We start from the raw sequence: 27,684 nt of genomic DNA, 5'->3' as shown, positions 1-27,684 counted from the left end.
CACCTACTTTATGGGGATGTTGAGCGTGGGGCAAACACCCTCACCCCCCAAAACAACTTCTCGCTACAAAAGCATCCACAGAAATCCGAGATACTCCGGTTTGGAGAGAGGAAATTCAAGCATCTGCGGAAAGTATGACGTGATAGGGTCAAAGATGTAAAGACACTTCAGTGCCAAAACCCTTTTATCGACCAGGACAATAACGACAATGGAACATCAAGACCATGTATGAAGCCAGGAAGGCAGCACAAGTATCAGTTGAGATGCACTGATAAAACATCACTCTGCTAGGACTAAGTGAAACGAGATGGCTGCAGGCTGGACAAAGAAGGTTGGCTGCCGGCGAATTCTTGTTGAACTCAGGGCATGAAGAAGAGAACGCAGCGCACACGGAAGACGTAGCAATAAGCACAGAAAGCTTTGACAGGGTGGGGTCAAGGATAATAACAGCATTTTTCATGACCAGTACAAGAACATCACGATGAATGTGATCTAATACTACGAAATCCACCAATAATCATAACGACGAATGCAAGGACCAATTCTACAACATACTATAGGCAGTCTTAGACATGCTGAACGACAAAGACGTCAATACTTGATTATGAGTTCAATGCGATAGTGGAATAACACACCAGAGCATACGAGGGACAAAATACTCTCAAAGAAATAGATTAAAATGGAGAGAGATTTGCTGACCTCTGTGGACTGAACGACTTTTCATCGGAGGCAGCACTTTCGCTCACCAGAGGATTCACAAAGCCACGTTGGTATCGTCTGACCATGTGACAGAAAACCAGATAGACCACTTCTGTATCACTAAGAGGTTTAGACGGTCTCTTCAAGATGTACAAGTGAGGAGGAGAGCAGAGGCAGTATCAGACCACCATCTTCTGAATGCGAGACTCAAACTGAAAAACTTCCGGTAGGCTTAAGGCAGGCTGAAGTACAACATCAACCTACTGAAAGACTAGAACACTCAGGCAGCCTTCACCGTGAGCATGAGAAACAGATTCCACGTACTGCATGAGCTTACCACCAAAAACACCAATGCCCACGACTTTGGAAGGAGAACAAAAGACGCCCTTACGGAAAAATATTTGGTCATTAAGAAGTGATTGGTCCAAAGAAGAAGAACACAAAGACTCGATCTCTATGGACACCTTACAGAAAATCGAAGTCGGAACACTCAAGAAAAAAAGCAATCGATAAGAGCCGTACAAGAAGCAGCAAAGAGGCAGCCCAAGCAGAATACACAAAAGCCCACAAGCCTATCGTGGTAACATGAATGGCCTATACATGATAAGTAAGAAGCTAGCAGGCAAGTCCAGAAAACTAGAACGCCCGATTAAAGACAAGCAAGGACAAATCATCACCAACTCTGAAAAACAACTTGAGAGATGAGCAAAACAAGTTGAGGAACTTCTACACAGACCAGCTCCCGAGAACCATACAGGCATCACTGAAGCAGACACATGCATGGATATAGACTGCGATCTATCAACAAAAGAAAAGATCGCCTATGCCGTCAAGAAGATAAAAAACGGCAAGGCAGCCACTCCAAATGCTACTACCGCTCTTTGAGACGCTCTGAGAACACGAAGAGGTATCAACAGATTGGAATAAAGGACACACCATAAAGTTGTACAAGATAGGCGATCTTAGTAGCTGTGACAACTATAGAGCCATCATACTCTTGTCAGTGCCAGAGAAGGTTTTAAACCGGATTCCATTTGATAGGATTGGAGACGCAGTGGATGTTAGGCTCCGGGATCACCAGGGGAATTTCAAGCGGGACAGATTCTGTATCGATCAGATCGCTATGCTACGTATCATAGCCGAGCAGTTCCTGGAGGGGAATTCTTCGTTGTACATCAACTTTGTAGACATTCTCAAGGCTTACCACAACGGTGGCATGTTCTCTGTTACCATGCGATCCCAGAAAAAAATGACGAGAATTAGCAACGAGTCGTATGGGGGAATAGCTCAAATCAGTCCCACTGTTTGGAGCAGAGATGTGGAGAACAACAAAGACCATCATCAGAAGAGCGCAAACTTTTATCAACTCATGCCTTGGATGAAAGCTAAAGATCCACTGACCAACTATCATCAGTAACACAGATCTATTAAAGAGAACCAACCAAGTACCAGCAGAAGAAATGATTGGAAGAAGAAGATTTCGGTGGATCGGCCACACCCTAAAGAAAACAATCAACAAACATTACACGATAGGCCCTGACCTGAATCCTTCAAGGGAGGCGGAAAAGAGGCCAACCAAAGAATACCTGGAGAAGAGATCACGAGGAGAACGCAGAGCAGACCGGCTACTCCTGGGGGAGGGGGGCTGGAGCGAGTTGCCCAGAACCCTGGACGCTGGTGGGCTGTTATGAATAGTCTATGCTCGTCCAGAGGTTCAAGGTGGTGGTGGTGGTGGTGATGATGATGATGATGATTCTTGCCATTCACTCAACAAAAAGATTTCTGAGTTCGAAAAAATACACCCGAAGAAGGTCAGCGGTTACATGGACCGAAATGTTTTGAAAATGACACTTAAGTTAAAGACAGTTTTCTGAAGAATCCAAATAGATTAAAACCACAAATTGTTCAGATATCACAGTCTGTTATGCAACAACGAATGCAAAAACAGATGCTACACTTAAATGCGTTTTATTCTCGTTTTTCAGATAATAACTGAAATCTAATTTTATTTTTCCTCATGACACTAATTAAACTAATTGTGTATTCCTTGCAATCTGACCCAAATGTTTATCGTCAGCGAGTCGTTTATAATAACCTTGTTTAACAAAGGGAATTATGTCTAGACTTCATTTAGAAAGCATGTTTCTTTTAAATAGTATCTAACGGACGTATGTCGTAAAAAAACTACGACAGGTTCAAATAAACAATAGTAGTCTGCTCATATTAGATTTTGTCTAAAGAAAATGTTTGCTTAAATTTGACTAATATGCTGAGTAACATGTTTATTGTGTTAATCGCGAAAGGCCCTGACCCACACATCAAACATGTCTCGTTTCGCATTATGCATTGTGCTTGGTTAGCGATCAATACCAGCATAGTGTTCTCGGATCTCAACTATTATTACGTATATGTCCTTGTGTAAAGGGTATATCTAAACGGGTATCTTATATAGTCATTTATATAACGACTGTATACAATATATAGTTGGTGACGTGTAAATTTATGAGCATGACGTTTCGTTATGATCGTCTTGTCTTCGTCGAATTGATGCGTGTATAACATTGATGATAGCGTTGATAACAAATACAGTTAAAGGACACATCACATTTACCATACAAGCGGGACAGATAGCAATTTTCGGGGGGAAGGTTAACATCTGGCCTATCGGAACAAAATACTGTGTTCATACTTAGATTAATTTCGATACATCTTGGAAGCTGCAAACGAATATTCATCCCAATTAATCGACCATAAGTCTCATATATATTTTCAGTAACTTTATTTACAAGAATATTGCCCCAGTTAAAAATCTGCAGGATTGTTCCTAAGTTCTACGTTCTATGAACATTAGCGCGACAGCTTCCATGGAGTCATGAGCCATTGACGACATGTCGTCAGTTCATGTGACGCTCGACGGTCTCTCTGAAACTAATAACTGACTAAATTCTACATGTATCAAAAAACCGCATTCCTTTCATAACGTCATTAATACACGTAACACTAAGATCATCACCTGATGCTTATACATAATCGATAATGTTTATCTAGAAATTACTACATTAATTAGTTCAGATTCCTCTGTTTGAAAACATTCCTGTTTATTGTAAATCAATATTATTTAAAGATAACTACTTTAGATAACATTCCATTATGACTACGTATCACAATAATACCACACTTGTTTATATTGGCATATTCTGAAATGTTAATAAAATGCTTCAAAGATGGAGGAATATTTTAGTAGTCCTCGTACAGAAAAAACATGGGTCCATTATATGAGATATATAATATATATATATATATATATATTTAAAATATATATATATATATATATTTAAAATGGTAATGGATAATCAATAACGATACAGGATCTCTGAACTTATGTACGATTACTCTGAAAAATCTAAGATTATTTTTGCAGGTTCTCCCGTTCACTTCGGACAAAAAATGCTAATGGCGTGTGAAAAAAACTACCAATAATTCTCTCTATTCAATCCATTAGTGTTTTAGAAAATGCACAAAATATAAACTGTATGAATGAACCGAGAGTTTAGACTCAAGGGTATGGTCATGTACTTTCGTAGTCAGTGGTACTAACTACGATGGTTGATCTTTGTTATTTTTGTTTCAATATATTTACTTTATCTAACTAATCTCCGTGTCTGTTTTATTTAATGGGTGTTTTAGGACCACACCAATATGTGTAATGGGAGTTTAAATATATAAACAATAATAATGCATCAGTATATTGTTTTCCACTTTTGTTTATCATTCTGTTCGAGCTGGGAATCGAGTATCCTTTTAGGTATTCTATCTGCATTTTATCATTATTTCTGACACTTCAAAGTTTTCAAATTTCTCATTTAAATGTTATTCAAAGTAAATGTCGTATAAGTGTGTTACCATCATTTGCTTTAAATTTCCCGCTCGAAACTGGAGCAAAGCACACGTGGAACCATCGGAACAGCAGGTATATTTCTCTTCTCTTCTACTCCGAGGCATCACCTCCTCGATGACACCAAAATGAAGAAATGAAAAAAAAATCACGGACTAGACTTCCTACCCGGATGAAGCTATTTTTAGCGAAATATTGGACTTACAATAACAAAAAAGTAAAAAAAAATGATTTTATCATTATTTTCGACGCTTAAAAGTTTTTAAATTTCTCATTTAAATTTTATTCAATATAAGTGTTTTCTAAAAGTATATGACCTCCCTTTTACTTTATATATATATATATATATATATATATAAATATATATATATATATATACAGTCATCCACATACGGTACTCTTTCGTTGTATCACAACTCATCAGGGCGGCTAGATATACACCTTTTCCTAGCCGTGGATTGAACCTATATATATATATATATATATATATATATATATATATATATATATATATGTATGTATATAAAAATTAATAATAACAAAAAGTATAATACCATTTTACAACTATTCTGTGATATATAAATTATAAAGACTTACAACTCGAGAAGAAGAATGGAACCAAGCCAGACTAATCTAAAAGCCAAATATATAACTTCAAAGGTTTTGAGCATATATATATACTGACTATTTATTACTAGTGCTATATATACCTTGCTTCGCTAATTGCAAATTAAGATATTACATAGAAATTAAAATTAAATGAATACATATAACATGTCGGTGTAAGCCATTATGTTATTGTCGATGAAATACCCATGAAACTTATGCTCGACTTTTTGTACCTGATTTTGAACCGAGATGTCATTAATAATGTTTCAAATAACGAGTGTAAATTTATAGTGATGTAAATTCAGTAACTAACGCTTCTCCTCTCCAATCGGTGCTGATTTACATCGGAGATATAATTCAGTCGCAATACACTGTTTTTCTTTTTTAGAACTCATTCTATTTAATAAACTTAACGTTCAGAACAAAATTAGTAAGTGACATTATAGATAGTTGTTTGCTTTTACAAACAAACATACGCCTTGAGTTACTTCGTATATGCATACATCTTGATGTGATTTGTATGAATCTCTGACTTTTATTAGTTTGGTTTGGTTTGGTTGTTTTCGTTTTATGGCATATCAACTCTTTTCGGGTTATTTAATGCCGAATCCAAAGATTTTGAAGAATTTATTTTTTAATAGAATATATTTGTTGTTTTCATGTCGGTTTCTATTCAACCCATAGTTGGGACCCTAACAGGTACTACCACTCCGGGGCAGAGTGGACCTGGGAGCAATGGTAATTAAAGGGTGGCTTCACACCCCCCAAAGCCCACAAGCCGGGGCCTCACCACTGGATATAGTTTAAGGTCATATCCAGGACCCCCATTGAGGGACTTTTACCCTCTGCAGGGGGGCAGTCGGCGTATTCTAATGCCCCACCGACATGGCCGACTTTTATTAGAAAATGTATCACTCCTGCTTGATTTCAGGGAGTTTACGTTTGTTTATTAGTCACTTCAATTTAAAATAGCTGCAAGAGAGATAACCTATATTTTACAATTCAATATGTAATTATGCATTCTATATATTATGCGCAGAAAAATAAAAATTGAAAACTAAAATAATCTCACCATCTCCCAAGCAAGGCTGGCTAAATGCAGCTGGTTGGAAATGTTTCATTAAATGGATATCCATGTTATAAACTATGATTTTTACACTCATTCACTCCAAATAAGGCATATTGCAACGTGGACGTCAAGGCTACTATTTGTGACCATGTGTACAAGGCTTCTACGTAGGAGGTTGATCAGGATACCTTGCTGTCTTTTTTGTAAAACTTACTTGAGGCATCATCATCATATTTATACGAATCTGTCTCCCCGATTTTTTATCTAGTCAAATTTTTTTCCTAGAAATGCATAGCGGTCTTACGGGATCACCTGAAGGTTGCAAACATCTTAAGTTACAGTGATTTTATGATGAGCTGGGTTCGAACTTAGAACACCCAGGGCGTCAGTCAATGTCGTTAACCACTTGACCACCGTAAACACTACTTATGGTACTTAACTGTTTGGGAAGTATAAAAGTATTAAATGATATTTTAGATGGATGATAACCCTATATAAAAAGATATACACCTGATTTATAACACAGTTATATGATTTGATATGGAACTGACTTGTATCTTTTATGTTTCATTTCAGGAAGTTATGGTGGAATTGGAGGACATCCCGATGGAAACCATCTCCAGAGTCGTCCCTACGGACATCTATATCTGGCGCAAGGCTTCGGGAGCGGTGGTGGAGGAGGAAACATTTGTAGTGGTTTCGGTGGTGGCGTTGTCAGGCTCATGGCGACTGAGAGTCTTCGCCTGGATGGTGACATCACAGCCAATGGAAAGTCAGCAAAGGTCAAACCCGGCACTAAATGCGGAGGAGGAAGCGGTGGTTCAATTTTCATCGAGGCTAACCAGTTGGATGGAAGTGGGCGGTTATCGACACAAGGCGGACACGGATATGGCGGCGGCGGAGGCGGTGGTGGTGGTTACATTACGATTCAAGTCAATGGAACCTCATCATTTGTTGGGAAAACCACCTCCAATGGAGGTCTGGGAAGTGAGTTGAAATTTTGTCAAAATTATGCGGTTGTTTTTTTTTTGTTTTTTGTTTTCTTGCTATTATTCTATAACTTTACCGTACCATATAAGTAAATTTATATGAACTAGCAGGACCTGTTAAGATGTAGGTGTATCAGAAAGTGGTCATTAAAAATTAAGATCAGAACTTTAATAATTCAACTTACTATTTTTCGAAGCTTATAGCTACTTGAAAAATGTAATTCAACCCCTATTTTTTTTCACTTAAAGGAGCAAAGACCAATTTTTTAAGAATAACAGGTTTAATAGCAAATTATGCAATATTTGTTTTTTTTTAAACGGTTTTCTTAAAAAATATATAAAGAAACTCAACATATTTTGACTTACTTATAAATATATGTGTATATATAAATGCCAAAAAATCACTTACTTAAAAAAAATATACTATTAAATGGGTAGTTCCATCCTTAATTATTAAGAATTTATCCATATTGATATTTTAAATTCCATGTATTTTTTAAATAAAAATATTTTTTTAAAGCGAGGGTCGTAGAAAATCGCATTTTCGCAACATGTTTTGCGCGAAACTGCTCCTGCTAAAATGAAATTTATGAAATACGGATGAGTCCAATAATGTATCTTTTTACTGCGTGTGTTAACCAAATAAGTATGTTTCATCCTCCGTATTTAAAAAGGAAACACACATTCACTTATAAGTTTTCTCCCTAGAACAAAAAATCCGCTTCGTCGATTTCTTTTTAATTCTTTTAATGAAATACACGAGCTTTTGATTGATATATTTTAATACTACAACTAATTTTTTTTTAATATCTAAAAAAAGAAAACATTCAATGAAATAGAAATATTTGCCGTCAGCGTCTGGTATTTACTTGACGATGTAAGCATAACATGAACTTTCATAAAAAAATCAAAGTTAAAAAAAAGGTTTTACACTTTGGACTTTGCAGGTAAATTTCCAAATTTTTTTAAATTTTAAATTAGAATATTTTCTTTATTGATCTTTTATCTTCAATTTGCAATATATAAAACTTTGGCACATTAATTAATTATTAAAATTTTGATAGACATTTCAAAATGGGGGAGGTGAATTTGAAAAAAACGTTTCTCTAAAATACTATTTCTTTTTTGGGAAAGAGCATAAAATTTAACATGGCCCCTGAAAATATCGTAAAAATTAAACCCATAGAACAATTTTGATAGATTTTTAAAGTTTTAAAATTGAAAAATATTTAACTCGTAAACTTCTATTGATTTTATTACGTAAAAAATGGCTGCCTGAAGGCACGCCAGCATTTTGTAATATTCTGTAAACACTGTTTTTTTTTAATAAAAAAATAATATTTCTATTGTTTTTTAAACAATTTTAATAGTTTATTTTGGAAGTATATTCCATAAAAATAGACAACCCACTTTAAAAAGAGAAATTACGAGTTATTTTTTTAAATATTTTCTTCGCAGTTTTCTATTAGGGGTGTCAAAAATTCCTCCAAATTTCTGATACACCTAGTGGAGATTTCATAGCGGAATCTTTTATATGTAATATATTATTGCTTGGCATTATTTAGTCGCTCAGCGTGTATGGAAACCCCGTGATATTATTATATCCTTTCTGTTAAAACTGTAAACATATTTATCTAAGTAATCCCGTTAATGTAGTGCAAAATATATCTGTTTATTACGGTTTATATCAAAATCGTTGTAGGAGTCTGTGATTTAGTTACGTTCTATGGACGCTCGACGCGAACGAAAACAGCGCAATACCATTATACCATGTTTAGATGGAACAGATACTACCCTTGAATCCTAGCCAGATAACCAACATGCATATTTAAGTTTCTCGTTCGGCTCAAAACGACATTATTTTTTTTTTAATTTACGATGCATTTTCGGTGATCGGGAGATCTTATTTATCATAGTCGTGGCAATAAGCATTGAATCGCGATATTCCTAAGAAAGCGATTTTTTTAACTTAAAAAATGTTGGTGCCAATTGTTCCTATTTACAATGCCTCTCCACGGGACAGAGTTAGACACCAGGGTCGTTTTTTTAACGTGGAGAAAAGGAACAAAAATAAAAAAAGTGTCTCAGTCGTGAAGGATTTCTCCTCCATTGACAGAGAACAAGAAATTGAAGTGCAGCATCTGAAGAACAGATACTACACTTGTCCCGAAGAAAACTTTAAAATGCTTGAAATCAACTGATATTTTCTGGATATAAATATATATATATATATATATATATATATATATATATATACACTTGTGCCCGATATTATTCATACCCCTCCTTGAAAATTGAGTTTATTAGGTGTAACTTTGTAAGAATTTATTGTTTACGTCCATATTGATACATATTCTTAATAAACCTCTTCTGATCATTTTCGTCATTTTAAAATCTCGGGATACTTGTAATAAAAGAAATACACAGCTATTTATAAAATCTGCAATGTTCAAAAATAATCATACCCCCTTATTTTTTCAGTATTAATCGAGTTTCTGACTGTTTGTTTCCTGTTTGATTCTTATTTTGAATGCTTTTATACAACCTTTGATTAATTTCATTTCGTTTTTTGCATTTTTCAGAAATTAAAATGATGTCAACTGAAAACCAATAAAAGAATAAAAATTATTAGAATGGAGAAGAAAAAAGAGCTTAGTAATGATCTTAGGACTAAAATTGTGAATTCACATAAGGATGGTTTAGGTTACAAATCAATTTCCAAGAAATTTGAGGTCCCTACAGCAACAGTACAGAGCATCATCAAAAAATTCCAGAGCCACCACACAACAAACAACTTGATTGGTAGAGGAAGGAAAAGGAAACTGTCTGCTAGAGCCACCAGGAATATTGTAAGCAGTGTTAATGCAAATCCAACCACCACTACTAAGGACATTTTAGAAAATCTGGAGTCTTCTGGCATAAAAATATCAAGGCAAACATTGCAAAGGACTCTGCATGAAAATGGTCTGAAAGGAAGAAGACCAAGAAGGACTCCATTGCACACCGGAAAACACCTTGCAGCACGTCTAAAGTTTGCTAGGACCCATGTGAATTCTTCAGAGTCCGTTTTCTCAATTATTTTGTGGACTGACGAAAGAAAAATTGAATTGTTTGGCCATATGGATGCTTCTTACGTTTGGAGGAAGAAAGGAGAAGCTTACAATCCAAAGAACACCATACCCACGGTGAAACATGGTGGTGGTAGCCTAATGTTTTGGGGCTCCTTTTCGGCTAGTGGTCCAGGTAGTTTGGTCAAGATAGATGGAACCATGAAGAAGGAGCAATATTTGGAGATACTCCAGAAAAACATTAGACAGGATGCGAAGAAGCTCCATTTAGGACCAAACTGGGTCCTTCAACAGGATAATGATCCAAAACATACTGCCAAAATAGTCAAGAAATGGTTTGAGGATAATCAAATTAATATTTTGGAATGGCCTAGCCAGAGTCTCGACCTGAACCCTATCGAAAACCTCTGGCACATATTGAAAACTGAGGTTAAAAAGCGGAAACCTAGAAATTTGAGGGATTTGGAGAACTACTGCATTGAAGAATGGTCAAAAATCAGTGGTGATGCTTGTAAAAAGCTTGTTGATAAATATCCAAAACGATTACAGGCAGTTATTAAGAATAAAGGGCATGCTATTGACTATTAGTAAGAGAGGTATGAATAATTTTGAACTCGTGCCATTATTGTTTTTCTTTGTATACTGTTTCAAACTTGCATAATTTATTTATTTGTTGAGTTTAAATTAAATGCTTATGCTTGATTTATTGTTTGAAATCCCTTTAATGTTGTCTACCTTCTGGTTTGAGCAATATTCTTATAGAAATCTCAAAGATCCGAGGGGTATGAATAATATCGGGCACAAGTGTATATATATATATATATATATATATATATATATATATATATATATATATATATATATATATATATATATATGATTAGTTTTTTTGGAAAAAGAATTCCAGCAGAGTGCTCAATTAAAAGGAAAATCCAAATTTTAAGAGCGTACTTATATTTTGTGTACAGAAAGTTGTTAGTTGAGACAGGCCATTGGTACCGTCGGTTTCAAGCCCGATAATAAGGCCCGTTTAAGGTATCCTTATCGAGCTCTCTTCAGCCAATATTCGTCTCCTTCGAATATTGGCTGAAGAGAGCTCGATAAGGATACCTTAAACGGGCCTTATTATCGGGCTTGAAACCGACGGTACCAATGACCTATCTCAACTAACAACTTTCTGTACACAATATATATATATATATATATATATATATATATATATATATGTGTTCTAATGTCTTATATTGTGGACTCTCATGCGTTTTCCATATGAAATATGTTATCTTTTTTAGTCATCTTTAATTTCGGCACTTGTGAACTACTATTATATGAGAATGTTTAGTTCCAGTTTGAAGAGCGCACATTAGAAAGGGAAGACAATGCAATTACAGAAAGGTAGATGATTCAAGAATTCTCTAAGCTTTTCTAAAGGAGTTCTCTAAAAATATCCGTAAACACATTAAACGTGAATACGAAACTTTTGTTCGAAAATTGAACATTCGCATAAAACAATTCCCCATATTATTAAAATGTTCTTTATGTTATTAAAATTCAATAAATGTGAAAAAAAATTCTCAAAAAAAGAAAACAAACTCATTCCCTTTGTTTGACAACTTTCATTTATTTTGTGTAGAAACATTTATCTTTCATTTTCTTAATTTATTTTCATTCAAGATATATTGCAGTACTTAATGTTTTCTGTAGTGTTTATGACATTTGTTAAGATTCGGAAGAGTTTAGGAAATTCGTTACTTGTCTCCCCTTCTAATATGCGCTCTTTAAACAGAAATAAAATAATCTCCTCCTGTGACAATAATGCATAAGTGCTTTAATCCTTCTTTGGAGCAGATTTAGATCACTATGACTTTTAAGATGAAAACGCTGAAAGCATAACAAGCGAAAAGATTTTGAATGCGATGATATCATAATGATAGTTACTATAGCTCGATTGATCATTTCAATTGGCATGAATCAACTATCAGGAGAATATTTGGAGTAATACGCTCTAAACGGGGAAATAAAAATCAACGTTCTGAAGTTGATGTCTCCAGTTATATTCCGATAAAGGTCTCTAAAGGATTTTACGGGGCGAATAGAGAAAGAAAATTAAAAAGACTCAAAGACAAGGACGTTAATCATGACCTTCCAAAAAGAAGAACCCATACAAGTTTTACTAATGGACCGTGAGGTAATTTGTACATAGCAGAGCTAATTTTTACAGAACGGGATTCATGCCAAAGGCAAGTCAAAAATAATATTAACATTTCAAAAATTAATGCATATATTGGTATCTATGCAACATATTATATGTATTTGAAATTTAGGTTTAGTACAACGCAGAATGTAACAGATAGACTCAAACTGAAGCAACATAAGATATAATGCTGGAATTAGCTATATAGTTTAATATTTATTGATGCAATTCATATGTGTATGTGTACAGTTATACAAGCAGAAACACATACATATATAAAAATATTATATGCATAATATTTTTTATATAATATGTTCTTATTTGAGTCAGTTAGTCAGGTAGCATCTCAATGTTGAAATATTTCGGGGAGATTTGTCTTCGTCAGTCGTGTGTTAGACTTTCAAACATGCATGGTGGATCTATCGTAAATTCAGAGGATGTATATGTAGCGTTACAGTTATTTTTATTCTACTTTGATTGTGATGTTATTTTACAAAGTTTGAATAATATTAATACTATAGAATAGCAATCCTCATAGAAAAACTCACACATTATTGATATTGTGCTTGATGTTTTCTATTAAACGTAACATTATTTCGCAAATCCTATCACCATATATGATTTTGTTTTAAAACCCAAAGGTCAATAAATAGCACTTACGATTTGAATATATGGAATTAAACTAATTATGATTTGATCAAAAATAATCCTTTATAATCCATTAGAAAAAACAATTATTTTTTTGCATATTGATATACAGGGAAGAACGATAAATTTGTCACCCTAAAGAAAACAACACAACAGCTTTATTTTAAATTTTTATTGAGAAAATTAATTCAGGTAACTTGATTATGTAGTAGAGCTGGCATCTATTCAATGTAGACGCCTTCAGCCACAATCACCGATTCGATATATGTCCGGAACTGCGAGCATGCCTTTTCCACAAGCCCCCGCGATAACTTAGCGAATACTCAGTGGATCACGGCGATCAGACTGGCTGTGGTGTTGTGGGTGATCATGTTGGTGATGTTCTCGACGTATGGCCAGACGAAGCAGTTCAGCGGGTTATGGTCGGGGGAGAAAAGCGGGGGTCAGGCGCTGAATCCTGCTGCTACACCCAGGTTCTGCTAGCAGCAACCTTATTCCACCAGGTGATAATCATACGCTCCAGCACATTCAGGTACACCTTGGTGTTGACTTTTAAGTTCACTTATAAGATGTGAGGTGACATAATGTGGTGCTCATTTGAAACACACCAAAGACCATAACCGTAACTGGAAAGTTTGTTTTCATCATTCTGATAACGTCCCTGTTATTCGTCGCAATCCAGTGATGCATTTTAAGGGTGCTGGCAATGGTCCTTTTTAATTAGTTGGAGCGGCAAAGTGCATGAGCTTACATCTCCGATCTCGATCTTTGAACATTGTGCCACTTTCACACATGGTAGAATGCTCCTATCGCACTTGGGATTTATACACAACTGGCCAACTAGTAGATGGTCTGCAATAACAACAACAAAAAATAAAACCGGAAATGGGACTGTTGTTTTTTGTAGAACGATAATTTTATCGTTCCACCTTATATATATATATACATATATATATATATATATATATATATACATATATATATATATATATATATTAATGTTCATCGTATAAGTATGTATTTTTCTTATTTATTTATATACTAGCGGGGGTACCCGGCGTTGCCCGAGTGTTTGTTTCCGGGACGGGGGGGGGAGTTTTTAAAAATGTTATGGTAGGTAAGTAGGAAGGATCAAACCTGGAGTCATGAATAAAAGTAGGAAAATAAAGTGTGAAAAAAAAACATCTGCAACGTTAACAGTTCGGCCACCAAGAAAAGTCCATTCCAGTTGTTTAGGAAAAAAAAAACGACTACGGTAGGTCGGCGCGAACGTGAAAATATAATGTGAATTGTCCAGCACGCTAACCACTACGCCACAGAGCACTGCAGCTTAGTTTAGTGATTTTAAATAACTTCACATGAAAGAACTACGAAGCCAAACCGGTGTTCTCTTCTCAACTGTTCCTTGTGAACGATCCCCAAACGGTGTTAAGTGGTGGCAGGGGGAGGAGGAATTTATTAGAGAGAAAATATTTTACCACTTCCATTGATCTTAACCGATTTTGGCCGTGACTTCTCAGCAGAAAAAGTATAGAAATCTAAGATTATCGAGGAATTTGAGAAATAATAAGCCTATAACACACCTCAGATATTGTTCTGCCGTTTGCGCATATTATATTTGCATGGAATATCTTGATTTTTAATCCTATCAAGGTCAAAATCCGACGGGAAAAAATGAGTTCATTTTATTTATATAGAAAGAAAGAAAGAAAGAAAGAATAGAAAAGAAAGAATAGAAGAGATGACAACAAAACAATTAGCAACATTTACAGAAAAATATTTTTGCCTTATGCTTTGTATTTTTGATCCGTAATAGAAGTGTTCTTATTTATACTTGGTATATAAATCAATGTATATTTAGTTACATCCACCCACACACGCACGCGCGCACACACACACACACACACGCACACACACACACACACACACACACACACACACACATATATATATATATATATATATATCCATGCTTAGGAAATAGGCTTTTCAAAACCAAATCATCAGTATAAATATACCTTTTGTCTTACACTATTAGCACTTACTGGATTGCAGTATTTGCCCTCATCCTCCCTTTAGCATATTCCCCCTAGTTTTCTTCTTTTGTTTGTTTTAAAAATGTTCGTTAAATTTTGCTCGGATTCTCCCAATACTTAACGTAGTATCCTATTTTTTCTTTTAGCTTTCTACAAACTCTTTCATTTTCTTGCATATTTCGTTTGGTTATCCCGTATCCTTTGTCTCTAGTAAAACAAGCGTCTCATTTATTATTACAACAAAAACTTTCTTGTTTTTCTGCTCTTTTTTTTTTTTTTTTTTTGTTGAAGAGTTTGGTTACCAAGTATTTCCAATCACTGTCAAAACGAGCAGTTCCTTACGATATTACGACACACTCTATGCAGATATAAGCAGGCATTCAAGTTTAGCTTGGCGACCGACCAACAACGATCAACATCCGTACATTGAAGCTGCGTTGAAAGACGCCAATTACATCACTGCGATCGAAACAAGAGGTGGTTCTCGATCGAAAAGTTTTGTCAATTCGTTCAATATTCTATACTGGAATCTCAGAACAAATAAATGGGTGAGTAAACATTATTTTATTTCTACAATCGGAAATAATATATGCAGCGTGTCTAAACAATGTATCCACATTTAAACTGCTTGCAGCGTTGTCTGGACAGTAATTGTCATCAGTTTTAACATTTCTGAAGATTATTCGTTCAATTACTGTAGTCAGATATGTATTAATTTACATACCATCGAACCAATAGTTCAAACGAGACATTATAAAAGACCAAAGGCGAAAGAGACAAGACGTGTTTAGCACTAAAGACTTGAGGCGTAGTTATCACAGAAGAGACAAGATGTGTTAAAAATCGTGGACATCATGGCAATATATTTTATGTATCTATGTACTTTAATTAGACCACAAGCCATTTCGGAAAAAAATTGAAGAGGTTTACATTACGAGACAAGATATGCTTTTTTTTATAGAGGCAGCGTCAAATTATTGCGAAAAGGTATAATTCAAGGCAAGATTTGAGAAACACTGCCGTCAAGTTATAGAGACGAGTAAAGTACAATACTAGCCTGATGTTTTAGAAATATCGTCGTCAAGTCATGGAGAACAATTCGTGTGGCATTTTTAGAAATGACGGCGTCCGAGTCGGATATTTGTGAAATACCATTACGATGAAGAGTTAAAATACGATTCTGTCGGATATTCTAGCCAAAACAGTGGTTGCTTTTAAAGGAAAAACGTAAAATGCGAATCGGTTATATTTGCTAGAGAAAAAGCCGTCGGGTTTAAATTAAGAATTTAAAATACGATTCGGTCGACTTTAAACTGAATAACTTATAATGCGATGCAGTTGGATTTTCTTGAAAAAGTCGTCGCTTCTAAATGAGGAGCTTTTAATGCAATTCGGTTATAGTTTTTAGTAAAAAAAGTCCTCGGTTGAAATAAGGTATTTAACATACAATTGAATCCGGATTATTTTGTTTGGCGTAGCCCGGTATTGAGTGCTGGCCGTGACTGGCTGGGTAGTTGTTGCTAGCTCTGTCTAACTGTGCAGTATAGGCTAGCTGTGACTGGCCGTGCAGTATGAGATAGCTGTGTCTGGGATCCCTAGGCATGGGTGTATGCAAGATAGTCCATAAGGGTCATGGTAGCATATCGTTATTTATTTGCATGTCTACGAATTAGCAGCTTTAAAACACTTTATAAAAACTAGAGGCTAAAGGAAGAAGACGTGGTTAGTTCAAAAAATAAAATGTGGGTAACACGAAAGAGATGAGACATGTTTCAATTCGTGCACATGATGGCAATATATTTTTATATATATTTGTATCCTATGTAGACCCCAATACCATGATTTCTGCATTCGAAGCTGTTCTATTTCACTAAGTTTATAAAAATATGTTTGCCTCTTCCAATATACATTTTAAGACGCTCTGTATATAATATTGTACTAACTGATTCATTAATAAAATTTACAATGTTTTATTCAACCCAATCATTTTTAATGCACACTTCAAAACCACGTTTTAATTATCCATGTCCAACGATTTTTCTTTTCATTGAGATCGCTATTTATCAACGCTAAGAACCAAATTATATAATGCTTGGGAGTAACGCATTATGACGAAGAAACATACACTATGCATCACTTTATATGAAAAGTTCATTCCTGTGGGGATGATCTATAGGTAGTATTATACTACTACTAAATGTAAGAGCTAATGACTGGGAAGCTGGTATCCTGATTAACGAACATATAATACATAACCTTCATAACTAGAGATAAATCTTGGGTGGGTGATTATATGAAAAACGAACATATACTACACCACATCTACTGCAAAGCATGAAGCAACGTGCCGAAAAGATGCGGTTGTGGTTGAAATGCTTATTTCATGACATCAGAATATATACGTTTAACTCAACCTTCAATTCTTTACGTTATATACAAGTCAAAATATCGTGTCATTTTTAAAGGAAAAATAGTCAACATTTTTAGTAAGAATGAGTAGTAGAACGTGATATGAGATAATTTAATCATCACACCTCGTTGCCTACTTCCTGCACAAAACACTGTTAACAATAATATAATAATATAATGCGGTTTAAAGTTAATCTCTAAACAGTGAGGAATGTCTTAAACAATTATAATTGCTCCCTCTAATCATGCAATAGAATAATAAAATTTACAATCTTTCTGAAACCTGTATATAATGCATTCGTTTTTATACTATCGATAAAACGCAAACCATCCATCCTGTGTATTAAATAGAAGGCTTGATGTTAACTATCATATACATTTCTTAGTTCGATATAAACGGATCCGAATTTTGGAAAAAAAAAACATTGAAGATGAGAATAGTTGTCCGAATAATCCAAACAATGTAGCTTGCTTTCTGTACGATTTTGCTATTTTTTATTTATTACATTTTCACCACAGACAAGGCACAGCACCACTTTGGTATAAGGAGCTACTATTAATGATATAAGTTGCAGGGATACAATGTAGGTAGTTGAGCAGTAAGATGTTCACATTACACTTGAACTTCTGCTTGTCAGTACAGTCCGGGAAACAAGAACCTAGAAAGGAATTCAAATGTCTACCACCCATAGAGAAGAAACTAGCAGAGTAGGGATATAGCGATCTCAACTATAGGGGGTGAGACTTTGCTGCTTGTCGGGTTTGTCGGAGGGTGTTTATGTCAGGGCGGTACAAAGGCTTGTAGTTCGTCGGAGAATCCACCATAAAAATACTTTAAAACAGGCAAAGGGATGCGACATTTCGTCGATCGGACAAAGATTGAAGCTTAGATGGCGGTTAAGGACCTATCAGGTTGGCGACTCTTTTGAATCCTGTCCAGAAGGGAGAACTAGTAGCCGATGCACCAGCCCAAATATGACAACAGTACTCCATGCTTAGGCGAATGGTGGTTTTGTAGAGGTACAAGATACTTTCAGGCGTAATTTTGTAGCACGGTAAAGCTCACCTTCTTCGCAGCAGACTTGGCAATGCTCTCGATGTACCTAACCTAACTTATGTTCCCTGTGAACATTATCGAGGAGTTTGACCGAAGTAATTTCAGGTAATGTATCATTAGCCATAGCTATTGGTGGTTTATTCTATGGAATTGTCCTTAATAAGCCATGGGATTTTATCGATGTGGCACACATGACTTAAGGATATAATTTCATCAACAAACACAAAATTATTGGAAATTAAGTTTATCGGGAGAACATTGGAGAGAGAAATTGTTCACCAGAGTAAACAAAAGAAAGATAATATAAGACTGTTTGTCCATGTGCGACAATAACAAAAATAAAGAACAATGGATGTAGAATGAAATAGAATAAACTTTATTACCTGGACAGTAATCATTGACTGATCACGTCGAAAGTTTAGCTCAACGTCAGTGTGAACATATGTCAAATGGCATTCTTCAAATAGCTTATCAGTTCGTCTCTTGTCCGTGCTGTTACTGTTAACCTTTTTTTACCTGCCTTTTGCTTTCTTCCTTGTTCCTTATTTCTCGAATGACCACATATTAGCAATTTTTGTTGAAGTCCTGAATGCTTGTCATGCCTAGCCCAGATCTTCTTGTTTGAGTGAGTTCGATGACTTCATTGAGAGCTAGGGCTTCTTTATCTTTATTTATAACGTCTCTGACTTTGCATTTCCTTTCGTTTTTTAAAAGAGGGCGGTGCTGTTTGTTTGCAAGCATCTAGGGGACTGGCTCAGAGTTATGACAGTAGGAACGGTTTAAAATCTTGATTTTACGACGGTTGAGGACAATGTAAAGCTGAGATCAGTTGCGATTTGGACACCGTCTGAGACATATCTTACGTTGAACAGTCAGCAAAACTTTAGCAGATCGAGAGGAGCTGATATCAACTGACGAACTCGACTTTGATAGATCGTAGATGTGTACGTTAGCGTGGAGAGAGTTTATGGTGTAGCACAGACGCCCCATATGAAACTAATATTTACAGACAGTGTCGGAGTATATTTTTTCTTTGGAGTTATTTTATTTATTTTTTTTATGTTTATGTGCCCTGTCGAGCGAGAGGAGGCACGCCGTTCTGTCACAGCTTGAATATAACTCGAATATAGACGATAGATAATTCTTATCGGATTATATGCGGATCTCCTCTCGTGCTAGAGGCTCCATGATTAGCACAGCCATTTCGAAGTGTATGTCATAATTATTTGTTTTATTATATAAATGCCTAGATGATACATTAGTGATGAACATACAAACCATCATACGAGTCATATTTATTTATATCGATTACCGTAACCAACATCGTAAACTATATGAGTTTATTTTAACTAATTATTTATTTTGTAACAGTCAGTATTGTAAAAAGATCACTGACTAATCTAACCATTACTCTGATTAAACCTAATGTCCATATCTAATGAACGTGGCGCAATACAATTTAAATAAGAGTTTGAATTTTTGTTGTTTTTGTTTTGTTTTTGTTTTGTTTTTGATTTTGTCCAGGTATTCAGATATTTGCATTCGAAAAAGATGATAGGAAATAAAATTAGAAAATCTGCGATTTCACTTTGCGGTGATTTCTTTCGAAAATAGATTTTTAAAACAATTGTCCCAGAGACCTATCTATCAGACGTCTTAACTTTAAACCGATCTCTTTGACTTCCAAACTTATATTCACTACAAACCCCACATTCATCCTCTTAAATAACATATGCGTGCTTAAGATCAGTGCTGCTGAATACCACTCGTTTTTAACCACATAAATCTTTAAAGCAGTAGTCTTGTGCTTGCGACCTATAAACGTCACGAGAAAAAAGAGTCATCCGATTTATGTCTGAAATATTTTTTTTTTGTTTGCTATTTATTATGTCTTAAAATGACTGTTATTTAAGTCGATATACTTTCGTTTGCACACCATTCTATCATAACATTATATAAATAAAGATGTCGATAACATTTTACCATTATGTGCTTTTCTTATTTAGGAAAGAGTCAATCTAGCGAGTAAGCCGTACACTGCCAATACAAACTACCAAACTATTGTACACGTCAATTTAGAATGGAATGTCTACACCAACAAAGTTCGAGTGTATCCACTACAGATCCAACGTGAGATGGCAATCCGGCTGATTGGATATAAAGACTTTTCGAACCGAGGTTTGTGTTTTCGATTTAAACTATTATTGCTTTTGTGCCCCTCGTTTATTTGCACTCTAGTATTTACATTAGTTTGTAAATGCTTGTATGTACTAGGTACGTCAGTAAGACTTTTTAAAATTGTTGTAGATTCTTGAAAAATAAGTATATATAGCTTATGAGATGATATATATATATATATATATATATATATATATATATATATATATATATATACATACAGAATATAGTTACAGAAATTTTAGATGAGATAAGTGATTGGTACCCTCGGTTTAAAACCCGAAAATTAGGACCGATTTAGATACCCATATCAAGCTCTCATCAGCTGAAGTGAGTATTGGTTGAAAAGAGCTTGCTATGGGTATCTAAAACGGTCCTAATTATCGGGTTTGAAACCGACGGTACCAATAGCTTATCTCATGTAACAACTTTCTGTAAACAAAATATAAAAATACGCTCTCATTTTTGGATTTTCCGTATATAATTGCTAAATATATATATATATATATATATATATATATATATATATATGTATGTATGTATATGATGAGATGTCTGACCAATTTTTAGGATTTAGTGTTTAAATGATCAGCGATATAAGGAATAGCAACACCCACTACTAAAGCCTGATTATTAGAGCAGATGAATTTAAAAAAAAAATCTCGGCCTAAGGTCACTTTAGAAGAATGATATATTCTGTTTTTAATCCAGTTTTAAACTTGGAACATGTCACAGAAATGGAGGGAATGCTTTAAACAGGTTTGAGACCATCTTGCATGAATCGAGCATGAGTTTTTAATTGTATTAAGAGATTTTTATTTTTTTTACAAGGAGTGGCCAAATAAAGAATATCCTAAATAAAGATCGTCGTGTGACTATAAGGACAATAAGAACAGTGTTGAGGTTTTATGAGATAATTGAGGAAATTAAAAAGGCTGTGACGAGGGTCATTGGCACGCTCGCACAAGAAGATTTCTATGAGGCTTTAAGGAAGTTGTCGGAATGGTACAAGTGCATTGCAGCCGGAGGAGATTACTTCGAAAGGTACTAAATTTAAATGTGTGTACTATCAATAAAAGTTACCATGCGATAAAAGGCTGCAAACTTATTGACGGCATGTCGTAATAATTTTCCTTAGCTTTTATTGTTATTACTAAAGAAAAGTCCATGTTTATTTGATAGGTATTTTATTTTAAAAAGAAGACGACCCTACAAGGAGGGAGAGAGAGAAGGAGAAGAAATCTTTCCTGTAATATGTCTCAAAACAAACAATCTGTCGTCGTGTAGATAATCAGTGAGATGAAGGTATTGACAAACTTTCATCGCTGTTTCTTTTTTTATTCCTTTCTTCGTTATTGGTCACCTGACAAAAGGGGGATGTAACTTCACCTTGTCCGTTCGTCCGGTCGTCCGTTCGGCTCTACGCACTTTTTTCTCAATTATACGTCTTGGAATATTTTGAAATTTTGCACAAGCATTAAACATGATATCAGCAAAAAAGAAACAGAACAGATTTTCCGGGGAAACTCCGGTTGCCCCCCCCCTAGTGGTGCCTTTCCGGTTAAAATGGCTAAAATTGGCACGTTGAAGAACTTAAATTTACATATGTTAAAGCCGAAAATTGTACTGTTCATGTTCACCAGGATTTGACGTCCCCTGTGGACTTTGGGGTAAAAGGGGGCGGGGTGTTCAATGTAACGTAATCCCCTATTGAAGAGCGTTAGAGCTACGCTGAAGTAGCTTTGTATTCCCGGGGATACACCAGATAACCCAAGGATTTAAGATCGAGAAGATAAATATATATATATATATATATATTATTTCATGTCGAAATAGATATTGTTTTAAAACCAGAGGAATATATTTTTACGGCTAAAAGTTGACAACAGGAAATTTCACTTAGAACCTTGTCTGGCCTTAAATGAACTCAGGGTCGGATGTTAGAATTGACACCTGACCTGGAGAATGGGTACTTAGATTTCAGTGTGGGAATTGTATCCACGCAAAACCGTAAAGGCTTAGGATTTCGTGGAGATTTCGTGGCGAAATCTTATTGGCTGGGGAGAATTTCCACCCCCATCCACATACCTTACTATATATATGACTGTCGTGCGAAAATTAGCCAGAGTTGAGTCACAGATTGAGTGGAGAGTTTCAAAGCAGATTGCTTGTTGAATCCGAGAAGAGACGTGACCCCTCCGCACCTCATCCATCCGTCGGTCGTTGTCTGTGAAGAGAGTTGAGACTTTGAAAAGAACTTACAAAATCTGAATGAGAATTGTAAAAACATTTTGTACATAATTTTGCGAAAATTAAGCTTCTGTATATAGACTACAATTGCTTGTCTTTTTTCCTGTCTGCCGCGTCGATATTCGCTTTCAGCATACCAGATTTATGTAACAACCTCCGAGGAGTCTAGACAACATATGCTGAGAATCCAGAGAAATAAGAGTCCTAACCACCTCCTCGAGGGAGGCGTTACACGTAATCATCTTTTATGCTTCGTTTGCTGTGAACTCATGGGTGACCATGCATGCTTTACTTGTTTTTTTTATTATTTCACTCCCTCGATTTCTCTTTTATCATCAGTCCTGTTGTTTCCGTCATTATTATTGTCCCCTTTTATTTTTGTGCAACTTGCTTACCTGTACATTTCCGAATGTATGAAACTGTGTCAAACTAAATAAAGCAATTACATTGTTCAAGTTAGAAAGTCACTTGTGGTTTAATGTCATTACAAAAGATTATAAGGAGAGTAAGCTGAAACGTCAATTTAGTTGCCGTTTGATGACAATAATCATGTAAATGTTTTATTAATTATTGGATATTAACGTTTGTTGAAGTCGTTTTCAAGGTGAGTCTTTCATCTAGTTGTGAATATAAATATTGTTTTAATTCAGAATATTTTGATCGCGTTTAAGATGATGTGAAATTTATTTGAAAACTTTCTTTCTAATGTTATCTTCTTCATTTAAATATTTCAGCGCCGCAATTTATGCCACCATCTCTTAATTGCAACGAATACACACAAAGTAAGTTTCTCTCATCCATTTCTTGTTTTGAATGAATATGTCAAACATATAAAGTAAAACCAGTGTCGTCATTATTCTCTAGTTTTCTTTTAAATCCAATATGAGGTTTTGTTTATTCAAAAACGGGGGGGGGTCTCAGTAGTTAAAAAAATGTGACAGAATGGAGGGGGCAAAAATGTGTGAATTGAGGCGAGGAAAGCGTTTCGCGGTCGTTCAAATCAAAAGATGACTAGGATGCCCTCAGCCAAAAGCGAAATCAAAAGCAAATGAAACGTACTAGACGCGAACTCGCAACGCATAAGACCATAAGTGAACACGCTATCTATCGGATTTTGATTCTTAAAATTTATTTTCATGGAGGTCACCACTTTTCAAGGCCTGGAGGCCACTCAGGGATAAGGGTTATTGCGTGTACAGTAATCAATGAGATAGTATCGTAGTAATCATTAGTATTGGATATTTGATAGAGTGTCTTACTTAAGAGGGTGGTTTGTCAGGAATTTGTTTATGTTGGACTTGAAGACATCCAAGTTGTAGTCAGTTGGGAAACAGCCAAACGGAAGAGAGTTCCACAGTCGTGCACTTTTAAGAAAGAAGCTCTGCTCATGGAATCTACGTTTGGATTTAGGCACAGATAAAGAGTGGGGAAAATAAATGACAGTAGTTTCAGCTAGATGGATGTTTTTCGTGAAAGATTGGCGAGGGCAGACCAGGGATTGGAGCTCAGACGAGCACTTGCCATGGAAATAACGATAAAACAAAGACAGGCTCGCAACGTCTCTTCTGTGGGAGAGAGGTTGCAGGGAAGAGAAAAGGGCATCCCCCACTAAGCCACGAGGTCTATTTTGTACTCTGTCAAGGCCGGATAGGCTTCTTTTAGCAGCTCCTGCCCAGATGTGGCAGCAGTACTCCATCCTTGGACGTACTTGGCTTTTATAACATTCTAACGACGTTATCATGCTGCTAATTTACATATTAAAAAAGAAAGTTATATACTCGCGTTTGCGCATGCGTGTGTAAGATTTAGCGTTGTAAATTTTTACATGACCTTCCTCTCAAATAAAATGGCATTTTCACATGAAATACTTGGTGATTTTTTTCTAATTTTTCGATATTATTTGTTCTAGATATTACTCTTTCTGACGATACTATTTCCATGCCGCAACGATACGGAGGACAAAAGTTTTTAGCGGATATACGAACACACACACAAACATATTAATTTATTCTTATTTCGGACTACTAGTCTCATCTTTATTAGTTGTTGTTTTTCATCTTTTATTAGTTTGTTTATTCACAACGTTTCGGCCAACTAATTCCTCTGGCCTTCGTCAGGTAGTAACCGCGACGGATAGGAACTTCGAATCTCCTAACTGCATTCTCAGCCATCACTGCACACCGTAGTTGTTGTCGTCTCACCACATTTTGGCCAATTAACCTCTGACACGCTTTGGGTGGGATTGAAACCGCTATCTTCAGACAATGTTCATCTGGAACTGTAGAGCTTCAACGTCTTTATCAACTGCGCTACGAGCCCCGAAGGGCGATCAAGGTTGGATTCTTTTATCTTATAAATCCACTTTTATTTATTATCTGATCTTCCATAGTCGGGTCCGTACCGATTGGTATATATATTATTCCTTAATTGGAATTCATTTTTTGAGATGAGCATTATATATATTAATTTATTTTTATTTCGGACTACTAGTTTCATCTTTATTAGTTGTTGTTTTTCAACTTTTATTGGTTTGTTTATTCACAACGTTTCGCCCAACTAATTCTTCTGGACTTCGTCAGGTGGTAACCGTCGGGTTAGGGTTAGGGTTAGGGTTATTCGATTCGAAGTTCCTATCCGTCGCGGTTACCACCTGACGAAGGCCAGAGGAATTAGTTGGCCGAAACGTTGTGAATAAACAAACCAATAAAAGATGAAAAACAACAACTAATAAAGATGAGACTAGTAGTCCGAAATAAAAATAAATTAATATGTATAATGCTCATCTCAAAAATGAATTCCAATTAAGGAATAATATATACACACACAAACGTTTGAAATTTATTTAATAGAAATAATGATATGAAAAAATTAAATTTAATTCGATTTTATTCCTTCATGAAATTATTTTGTTCGGGTTAGAATTATGTTGAAGTGATCACCGTTTTTAAGAGACACAAATTAATGTTCTTCAATCTGCAATTACTACATTTTATTGATATCAAAAGTAGTAAAAACAAAAGCAAGATTAATATAAAGCAAAGAACTTACAAGCAAATATTCTACAGGGAAATACCAAATTGGTTTAACTTATATTTAATTAATATGACATTCATATTTATCTTTCTTATATTCAAAAGATTGGCAAAACAAATAATGTATGTAAAATAATCATTTCAAATGTCAATGTTCCAGATGGAGGAAAAATATAATTAAGAATTACGCTTAACACACAAACGTATATCACATTTTTGAATAAATAACGTCACAGTTCAAGTAGCAATATAATTTAAAAGGTGAACATATATTCAAAGCTATTCAGGCATAAACAAATTGATATACATAACAGTTGGCCGTGCCGTTATTTTGAGATGCATTATATTAATTGAATACTCGTTCAGCGACTTTAGTAGTTTCTTTCTTTTTGTTTTCGAATTTAGCTGGGAAATAGGATGTTATGAATTTTTTTTCTGGAACTCTTGAGTTAGCAAAATTTACTTTGATTTGTTTTATTCTTAATCTTGTTGGAAAGGGAAGCTATACATTCATTGCTAAACATCAAACCCGTGGCTATTCTATTGAGTTGTTCTGATTTAATCGTTTCCGCCCTAGGACAAGGTTTGACACAAGGTCGGTGTTTTTTTTTTTGTGGGAAAAATCAAACAGGGACACGAAAATAAAAATTATTTCAATTTTGGATGGGCACAAAAATAAAAATGGGTTTTAATTTTGAAGGACTCTTCTTCGGTAAGAGAAGACAGATTGGACTAAATTTAGCATCGGATACGACACTATATTTCTGGCCAAAAAAGTCGTTATATTATGTCAAGGTAAAAATTACATTTATGGTATTTGTATTTGGATTAATAGAAGTAGTAGTATTAATAGTAGAAGTAGTAGTTGTATTTGGATTAGTAGTAGTAGTAATAGTAGTAGTTGTATTTGCAGTAGTAGTAGTATTTGGAGTAGTAGTAATAGTAGTAGTAGTGGTGTTACAAGAAAAGGATGCTCCCTTTTCCTGTCAATAAAGAAAGCATTAGATAAGTGGAAAATGAGATTAGGATAAACCGAGACTCGAACCTTGTAAGCAAGGTTCAAAATAGATTCAGAATAGATTCAGAAATTGGAATGTTAGATATTGTTTGTATTGTAAAAAGAATTTAATTGTTCGTTCTGTTATGAAAACTGAATTTAAAAAAATAGGTTAGTGAAAATTCTTTGTTTGCTAGAATGTGTTTGGGATGTGTGCTGGGCCACGTGAGTTGGTCACGTTTGAAACCACACATCATAACTTACGTCATAGCAGAAAAGGAGTGTCTCAATAATAGGAGCTAAGATTAGCAGATTAGAGGGTCGACAATCGGCGGTCGGGCAGATAGGTTCGAGCAGCCAGCAAAGTCGGTTGGAAAGAGTTGACATGATCAGAGAAGGGTCCCTTTAGAAGCGAGGGGATAACATTTTACCATATAGAAACGAATTTGAATTCCTGACGTCATCATCATTTCGACCGGTCAAATAAGGAACATCATCGATTTTTTGTAACTGTTGCCTTCGTTTCGTCATTCAACAATTGAAGGGAATGTGTT

The 27,684-nt window shown here is 35.2% G+C and overlaps 1 protein-coding gene across 1 annotated transcript in view; it reads left to right on the top strand.

Moving 5' to 3' along the window:
* The window catches only part of LOC145249431 (uncharacterized), a 911,941-nt gene that overhangs the window by 21,182 nt on the left and 863,075 nt on the right, over positions 1 to 27,684 (top strand). Inside the window, exons 2-5 of the mRNA XM_080110989.1 lie at positions 6,849 to 7,259; positions 15,499 to 15,755; positions 20,680 to 20,851; positions 23,836 to 23,883. Coding sequence (XP_079967115.1) covers positions 6,849 to 7,259; positions 15,499 to 15,755; positions 20,680 to 20,851; positions 23,836 to 23,883 — 888 coding nt within the window. The remainder of the gene's footprint in view (positions 1 to 6,848; positions 7,260 to 15,498; positions 15,756 to 20,679; positions 20,852 to 23,835; positions 23,884 to 27,684) is intronic.

This window comes from Euprymna scolopes, chromosome 28 (genome assembly GCF_053919585.1).
Source record: "Euprymna scolopes isolate OS-2025 chromosome 28, ASM5391958v1, whole genome shotgun sequence".
NCBI classification, from domain to species: domain Eukaryota; kingdom Metazoa; phylum Mollusca; class Cephalopoda; order Sepiida; family Sepiolidae; genus Euprymna; species Euprymna scolopes.
Note: the sequence above shows the minus strand (reverse complement) of the source record. Positions and strands in the feature narration are given on the sequence as shown.